The sequence below is a fragment of the Crocuta crocuta genome, unplaced genomic scaffold, assembly GCF_008692635.1.
Source record: "Crocuta crocuta isolate KB4526 unplaced genomic scaffold, BGI_CrCroc_1.0 scaffold675, whole genome shotgun sequence".
NCBI lineage: Eukaryota > Metazoa > Chordata > Mammalia > Carnivora > Hyaenidae > Crocuta > Crocuta crocuta.
This window is the reverse complement of record NW_027528796.1, coordinates 3,562,806-3,571,498: the sequence shown is the minus strand read 5'-3', so window position 1 is coordinate 3,571,498 and position 8,693 is coordinate 3,562,806. Positions and strand designations below refer to the sequence as shown.

The 8,693-nt window shown below is 54.1% G+C and overlaps 1 protein-coding gene across 2 annotated transcripts in view; it reads left to right on the top strand.

Moving 5' to 3' along the window:
* Positions 1-441: 441 nt before the first annotated feature.
* Positions 442-8,693, top strand: part of ABCG1 (ATP binding cassette subfamily G member 1) — a 50,456-nt gene continuing 42,204 nt past the window's right edge. For both annotated transcript variants that reach the window (XM_077755456.1, XM_077755455.1), the window contains exon 1: positions 442-736. In XM_077755456.1, coding sequence (XP_077611582.1) covers positions 517-736 — 220 coding nt within the window. In that variant the 5' untranslated portion in view covers positions 442-516. The remainder of the gene's footprint in view (positions 737-8,693) is intronic.

Here is an 8,693-nt window from a genome sequence, read left to right as displayed (position 1 = left end):
GGCTGACTCCCACCGAGCCCAACACCTGATGTGAAGCCACTGCTCTTGAGAAATGTTTACGGGCCTACACAGGAAGGCACTAAAAGAGCTCATTTTAAACAAAACACCTTCAATCATACATTTCTTAGGAACCCCAAGCATCTTTATCAGGGTTTTTAACGAGTATACTTAATGTAAATAGATCTTTTTTTTTTTTTTTATGCTGGCTGGTGTTTGATTCTTTGAGACAAGCGATGTGTTTATTACAGTTTTGGGAGATTTTATGATTCCAAAGTAAGGCTTTGGGAGATTAGTTTAATATTCTCTCTTAGCAATCTTTTTTTGTTGGAAGAGGTAGTCATGGCTGGAGATGACAGATCCTTCCAGGAAAGCACCTTGACGTAGTTTCGGAAGCGTTGCCGTGAATACTCAAGCCCTGAGCCTACGGCCAGTGCCCTGCGCTCTTCCGCGGAGCTCATGACCTCTCTTGGTGCTCTCTCCCCGTTTTTCTAGAATGCCAGCAGTTACTCTGCAGCGATGACGGAGCCCAAGTCCGTATGTGTCTCGGTGGATGAGGTGGTCTCGGGCAGCATGGAGGCCACCGAGACGGACCTGCTGAATGGGCATCTGAAAAAGGTGGACAGTAGCCTCACGGAGGCTCAGCGCTTTTCGTCCCTGCCCCGCAGGGCGGCCGTGAACATTGAATTCAAGGACCTCTCCTACTCCGTCCCTGAAGGACCCTGGTGGAGGAAGAAAGGTAGGGAGGGCTGCCGGGTGCTTCGTGGGGCGGGGAGGAGCCTGTGGAGGAGGTCACGGGCGTCTGGGACCATCTGGGTCTGGAAGCCAGGAGGTGGGGAGTCGTCCCACTGGGTCACTGCCACGGCCAACTTCTTCATGCCCAACTTCTTCTCACCTCTCCTCTCACCTCTACTCCAAACAGCTCGGATTAGAGCCACCAGGTTTGTGGTGGCTCTTACAGTCTGATATGATTACAGATTTTCACAAGGGCCAACCCACGTCTGTGTGTGCTGGTCCCCGTCACCGGCTGCTGTTCCTGTTTGCCCTCCGAGAGGGGTCTATGTCATCACGTTTCAGAGCAAAAAGGAAGGCAGGGGCTCCGTCCCAAGGTTGAAGGGCTACAGAGTAGCCGTGACCTACAGCGGCCTCTCAGGAAACTAGTCATCTACATTATGAGTGGTGCTGGTGGGCTATCAATCTACTCTTATCCAGTGAGCCACAGAAATAAAAATAGAAGAGAGAGAAAGGATGGGGGGCTCAGGTATTTGCCGCGGCTTGTTGCATGTTAACGAGAATTGATGACCCACGATATTTCGCGTTTTCTTAGCAACCTGGGCATCCCTGTGCTAGCTCTAGGTTTTCGACGTGTGTAGAGTTAAAGCCTCCACAGGCTGGCGTTTCCTTTTCCAGCCTGACCTATTTCTTCCCGCGGAACTTACTCCGCCTGTCCCTGTGCTCCGTGCACCCATCCTGCACCCCTCTTTCAGGCAGGTGGGGGGCCGGTTGGGAGAGGGCACGTCACACGTCACCAAGGAACACCAGCCCTTGGTTTCTCCTGAGTCACAAAGGCGTGCGGCACAATGATGGTGACTCAGGTGCCACTGGCACATGGTATGTTAGGATTCTCAGCTCAAATTCACAGTGAACCCTTCTCTCTTTTTGAGGAAGACCCACCAAGACTTTTTTAGGTTTCATTTTCCTGTCTTTCCCTGTTGTCACCTCTGTTTTGTTGTTCTTCCTTGAGGCTGAGCCACTGAGATTATCGGCATGGGCACTCTGGGCTTCCGTGTGACCACGGTGTTGGAACCGTGGCTGACTGGCCGCTGGGACCCGCGAGCCGCGTCGGTGGTTGGATGACTTCTGTCTGTCTGTACAACTAGGAGCAGACCCTGGGCCTTATCGATGGCGGAATGCACATTGCTATCTGACACTTACATTATCCAACCTTGCCAGCCAGAGAAAGTTCTGTGGCAGGCTTGGGGGTGGGTCCATTCGTGTGAGGCGACTGAAGTGTCAGTACAGGGTTACCTTTTCCTTCTCACCATGAACAAAAGACTTTAGGGGAAAATCGCCGAGCCACCAGCAGGGCCTTGGTGTGTTGGCTCGATTTGTCCATAGGGACACGTTGCGGCAAACCCGTGAGAGGCAGAGATGGGTTTCTGTACCTCTGTTACGTGTGGCCGAACGTCCAGGTGCGTGGACGGGTGCCCGTAAGGAGAAGGTGGGCTTGCAGTGCAGACGTGCGGACATTTGAAAACTGGCAGAACCTCGGTTTGAAATCCAAACAGCAAGCGTTCCATCTCCTCCTTGGGTAAGGGGCTTATTAACCCTGTATTCTCTCCGTGTCAGAACCGGTCACCAGACACTTAGCCCGCGGTGACGGCCTCTTAACGAGGGAGGGAGGGGCCCCGCGGCCCATTCTCGGCCTCCAGATAGACACTTGCCCTACAGTAACCTGTGTGGGCTCTGGAGGGAGGAGCAGGAAGTGAGCCCACAGGACCTGCCGGTGAGTCAGAGATGGTTGGGGCCAGAGGGGAAGATGATCGGTCTGGTGTGTCCCAGTTGCTGGTTTCTAAACCGGTGGCGCCTGGTCTCGCTGTCTGGCTTCCTTCCCTGCTCCCCACAGGGGCACCTGCTTCCCCTTCGCTCCCCTCCCCTTCCCCTGCTCGGTGCCCCAGAGTTTCCTGTGTTCTTGGTATCCTGCAATTCAGAACTTAGATGGCTTTCCGTTGCCCATAAACTTAGCGGTGGGGAAATACTTCTCATTGAATAGAAAGGACGCTGAGTGGTCAGGGCACTTGTCCTGCTGAGCTGGTCAGCAGGGGTGGTTTCTAGCTTGCCTGGCTGCAGAGCCTCGGGGTGCCAGGGTCCCCGTAGCCACAGAGGAGCAGTGTTCCTCCTGGAGGCTGCTTGGCGGCTTGACTGTCCCATTAGTAGGGAAACCGAGAGCTTCCAGAATGAGGGAAGTTAGCTGCTGATGTGATGTGCTCACTTAACAGCCAGCTCTCAAACACACATCCGGTGGGCTCAGAACTTGGGGACCATAGCTCCCCGGCTAAGAGCACCCGCCCAGGACGGAGAGTAAAAGTAGGCATTAAATCTGGATGCCTGCTCCTTCTTGGGGTCCGTCCCCTTCGCCCTCAACGTGGGACCCTGCCTTTCCCGATTTTGTTCCTCTAATTGCTGGCGGTTGCCTCAGCCCCCAGCAATGATGAGGCTAAGCTGAGAAGTCAAAGCCAGCCACCCCGCACACCCCTTTTCTCACGGTGGCCATTCTATTTTCGGCATCACCCTTGGGTGACACTCTCTGTGGTCGATCTTCAGGGCAGAGGCTCTTTCTCTTACTTCTCTCGCCATAGTTTTGCTGACTGCTTTTTAATGTTTTTAAATTCGGCTTCACATGGTGCGCTCCTTGCAGCGATCGCACGGGGCCTAGATGCCCCGGCATCTCCCACGCGAGTTCCCGGAGGGTCCGGGGATGGCACAAGGTCAGAGCCACGGCTGGACCTTCGGTCAGACTCCCGCTCCAGATTTCCTTCCACCGGAGACACTGGACTGCTCCGTAAATTCCAGAACAGCCTCTTCCTCACACAGTTTCTCCCAGAACCAGGGGCTGGGACACAACTCGACACAGAAGCAGTAGCAAAGCCTGGCGTTGCGATGAGAATGAGATCGTAAACGCCTACGTGATCGTTTCCGAGAATGATCTTCCTTCTTCATAATCCTTAGAAGGAAGGTGGCAGGTGAATCGGTGGCATCATTTATAAAAAGATGTCAGGCACTGGTTCTTTAAAATCCTTGAGTGTGACGACTGCCAAGCACCGAATATGGCGTTTAACAAAACATCTCGCATTTTCAATTGTAGTAACATTTTCACCATATGATTAATGATGCCTTCGGAGGAAAAACTAGATCATGTAATAGATTCCTAGTAGAGAACGTAATTGTGAAAGGAAGTACTCTCAGGAGAACACGGTTCACCCCAGGGATGATCGCACCGGCTTCTGATACAGTAATTACTCTTCCCCAAGGAATCCAGTCCCGGAGCACAAGTTGAGGGGACAAATGATCTGGAACAGGGTGGATGCTGGTCCCCGTCGCAAAAGCCATTGTGTTGGGGACCCGTCAGAACAATCCGGTCCGGTGGTTCTCATTCCCCCTCAGTGTGGCTTACGTTGAAAGCAGCTTTGGCTCCTGTAAAGAAGATGCTGTGTCGGGAATATTCAGGACCCCTGATTAAGAACAGAATCCACGTCATGAAATTCTTAGGTGCACACGCCCCTGCCACACACAGGTGGGGACGAGGACATTTTACACTGAAATAGCACCTCCTGGCTTTGGGAGCCCCTATTAGGATGTGACCGATGGTAATGAATGGATACTTGGGGTACCAGAGACTGCTGCTCTTCAAGGGGACCTGTGTCGTGTCCGTTTGTAGAATTAACGTAGTTTGTGAGGCCGCTTGGCTCTGGGGCCAATTCTGCCCTTTCTCCTCGTGGGACCCCTGAGACTCAGAGACAGGGCCCAGGTCACAGGAGCACAGAAAATGGCCTTCTAAGCGGGTCTGTACAATTTGAGGCCAAGACCCCATAAGGAACCTGGCAAGCTCCTGGCCCTGAGGCGGCACACCATGGGGCTACCATGGCACGGACGTGTCTCACCCCATTTTATGACACCGTCGCCTTGACCATTGACACCGATCTGTTTCCCTTTTAATTGGCCATTTGGGATGTCTGTCCCCTTTGCCATTCATAAGGACCCATAAAAGACCTCCTTAGGCCTTTGGAGAGGCTCCAGCCATTCTGTCCCGTCACCAGGGAGGTGAGACTGATGTGTGCGGCATGCTTTCGCCCAAACAAGTGACATGATTCTTAGAAATAAAACACAGCCCCATGCTTACCTGGTGATGAAGCTCAGGTTGAGGATGAAAGTAGTCATATTTGGGGCTTTAGTGAGCCTGGCGATTGTCTCAGTATGATGACTCTCTGATGGAAGGGCACAGAATGCCTCCTCCTGAGCCCTACCTCTTTGCCCAATACTGGGATGGATGGAATTAAACATTCTGGGCAGGTCCACATCAGAGTACTGGTTCTCGTTTGCTTCTGAGCTTTAAAAATGCATTTCTCCAATCAAAGTTTGCTTTCTTTTACTTTCCAAAGCTATCTCTTGGGGCCTGCCATGACGAGCTGGCAACCATGAGCAGAATGCGCCACTAATAAATCCCGTTCAGGAATTCCATTAAGGGAAGACTGGATTCCATCCAAGTGCTGGCCGGCTTGATGCAGCCCACAGGGGCAGGGGTAGGGATGGAAGGCCGGAAGAGGAGGGCTGTGTGTCTTCGGAGGGGTGGGCTGCTCAAGTTCAAGGGGGTTGATAGTCCCCAGCATGAATGAACAGCTTCCGAGCTTCCTGGGAACCATCGCACTAAGGTGGATTTTCCACTGGGCACAAAAGAAAATTGTTTTGAATACTCTGCCTTTGTCTTTGTCTAAGGCTGTGGCTAGTCTCGTGCAGTGTGGTGAACCTGAACCTCGCTCACAGGGCTAGCGCTTGAGGCTGGAGTGTTTACAGAGCAAGCCCACGGCCGGATGGCCCTTTGTGGTGGTTGCCGTGGTGAGTCCAGACGCTGGAGAGCGCCGCCCTTCCCCTCCGGGGCCACTTCTTAGGTCCTCAGTACTGGGTGGCTCCCTGGGGCAGGCAGGCTGGCCACCCACTCAGGCCCTGTGGTGGTGAGGTCTTCTGGAATAGTTTTGATCTTCTGTCTTAGAGGCTTTGAAAGAGGCTTTGTAAAACCCATTGAGCATGGGTTGGCTCTCACACAGAACCATGACAGATAAATGTATAGTGACCGTGTTCATAACCGGAAGGCTTTACAAGGAGACCTTTTATTATATTTATTAATTTATTTTATGTTTTATTTATTTCTGAGAGAGAGAGAGAGACAACGTGAGCAGAGGAGGGTCAGAGAGAGAGGGAGATACAGAATCCGACGCAGGCTCCAGGCTCTGAACTAGCTGTCAGCACAGAGCCCAACGCGGGGCTCGAACCTATGAATCATGAGATCATGACCTGAGCCAAAGCTGGATGCTTAACCGACTGAACCACCTAGGTGCCCCAGCAAGGAGAACTTTTAACACCCAAGGGTCAGGATGCTCCCCGTCTCCAGACGGCACATTCTCTGACCTTGAGCACCCTGAATGGAAGCCGGGGCCCGGAATGGGAGCTGCGGTGATGGAGACGTGTGCCCCATCCGGCTCAACGGCCTCTGCAGACAGGGCTTGGGTGGCCCAGCCAACACTGGCCTTGAGGCTTCCTTTTTTCCTTCGCCTCCATGTCCGGACACCCTGTCACCTTCCCAGAGACTTTGCCTTGTCTTTGAACCATCTGGTCTCTTCAATGAGACCTTGCGGGGCTGTGCTCTGCTCAGCGGAGCATTGGTGTCACTGCTTCACTTCCTGCGGACACTCTGGCCACGCTTGTTCTCACCTGCCACCCTCCTTTAAACCCCAAATATGCTCGTCTCTTGAGAACATCACCTTCTTGAATAACGCCCTCTGTTAGGAGCCAGAACCTAATCTGCCACAGCCAAGGTAGCACCCAAGGTGAGATTTCGCTGAACACGAAACCATTTCTGTTGTTTATAAATGGGCAGAGGAAAAAGAATGTTTAGTAACCATACACCTGCTCTTTCTGAGTTCAGTTCTGGAATCAACAGATGTGCTGGTTTAAGGAACAAAGGTAACCACGTGGTCAGATTACATGTGACCTGTTCCATGCAGGGGTTTGTAGACAGGCCGTGCATTCTCTGCCAACCCCCGCGCTACCCGGCTTCCAAAACCATTGTAAGAAAGTTTACCTACACGTGCAATGTATCTAATACGGAGTGTCTTGCTCATGATATGAGAAAAGGCACCAAGAGGGGTTTTCAGGGTCGAGGGCGGAGGCCGACGTGCCTTCCCTGCCGGGAGCCAGTCTGACCTCAGCCATTAGTTTTATTCCTCCCTCGTCAGCTGTGCTGGTGGCCGCCTGGTGCTCTGTGGGGTAAATGGCATTCGATGTCAAGATGGAGACATGTCAGAGTGACTTTCAGACTCTTATTATATCCACCTGAGGCCTGTATTTGGAGTCCGAGTGTTGGAGGCCCCCAGGGAGGCCCAGAGGGGGCCTCCGAGCTCCCTCCGAGCTCTTACCCGTGGAGGAAACTTCCTTGCTGCATTTCCCCCGCAAGGGGCGGCAGGCCTTTCTCCGGGCACTTCCAGCAACCGGGCACTGCCAGCTCCCCGTGCGGCCAGGTCCTTGCTGCCATGATCTCATTCTTAGAAAAAAGGCCTCTGTCTGTTGAGCTGAAATCTGAATCTGAGTTCATCTATTGATCTCAGTTCTGCTTTTTGGAACTTTGCAGAACACGTTATAATTTTGGTCTTGAGATGAGCTCACAGATAAGGATGAGGAAAACCTAACCGAGTACAAAACAGCAAGCAAGTGCATCAAGACCAAGGGCGTCGTGAGGAGGAAGAGACAGAAGCATGTGGCCCCCGTGGGCAATGAGGCTGGAGTCGGGTATGGGCACCCCAGTGACAGCCCTGGGCAGCCCCCCCCCCTTGCCCAGAATGGTCTTGCCCTCGGTTTGCAAAGTGAGGAGTGGAGCTTAACAGGGAAGGACCCGGTGACGCCCCCTTTCTGTTTCTCCTGTTAGAAGGCAGGCGGTATGCTGCTCCAAAAAGTCCCTCACCTTGGTCTCAGTGGCCCGTCCTGAGACAGAATCTTTCTAGCAGGAGTTTTATGGGACTTCTCGGTTGTTCTTTCTGCCTTCCCACTTTTTTCTGGAAGTGTTGATTTTGTAGTACAAAATAACTGTCCACTGAGCAAATGGGGTTAGCTTTTTAGCACATTGCGGCCTTAAGCACTGCCGGGAGGGTCGTGGGGGCACCCTCCGGACATCCTACCCAGGGGCGGTGGGGGCGTCCAGGAGGCACATCTTGGGGTGAGGCTTCAACCTCAAGTCTTAGCTACCAGTCTCCCAGCAGGCTCCGCTGAGAATTCCCCTCCCCTTGTCGTTTCCTAGGCCCCCGGAAAGTGAATGGTGTTATCTCTGCCTGTGACACACACGGCCCCAGGCCCCAGGGGCAGCTGAGATGCCACAAACGGCCTCCCCACTTCCCTGGGGAGGGGGTTCCCATGTGTCCTTCACGGGCGGGGCGCAGAGGGGCAGTTTCCGCTTCCCGTGGAGGCTGTCTGTCCACGCGGCGGGGGTTGTGCTGGGCACCTCTGCCCTGCCCTCACCCTCCAGGAGGGGGGGTCTCGCCACCTGCCCTCCTCCCCGGCGGCCCTTCCCTTCCGAGGGCTGCGAGACCGGCCTGTTCCCAAAGAACCAATTCATCTTGGCCGGTGTTCACCTGCACGTTCTCGGGAAAATGAGGGTTCGGCGGGCTCTAGATGCGGAGTAAAGCCGCATTTCTTTCCCGGAGTGGGGGCGGCGCTGACGCTGCGGGCCTGCCGCCCTGGGGTGGCGGGTGTGTGTGGGGGGGGTGACGTGTGCGCGGTCCCCGCCAGGCGGCCCGGACGCACCTGCTCCGACACGCAGGTCTCGCGGGTCCGACGGAGGCCGCCTGGAAGACTTTCCTGTGCCTTAGGAACCCTGAATTCTGAGCGGCTGCTAGAGGGGCGCGCGGGCCGGGTCCCCAGCGCCGGCAGGT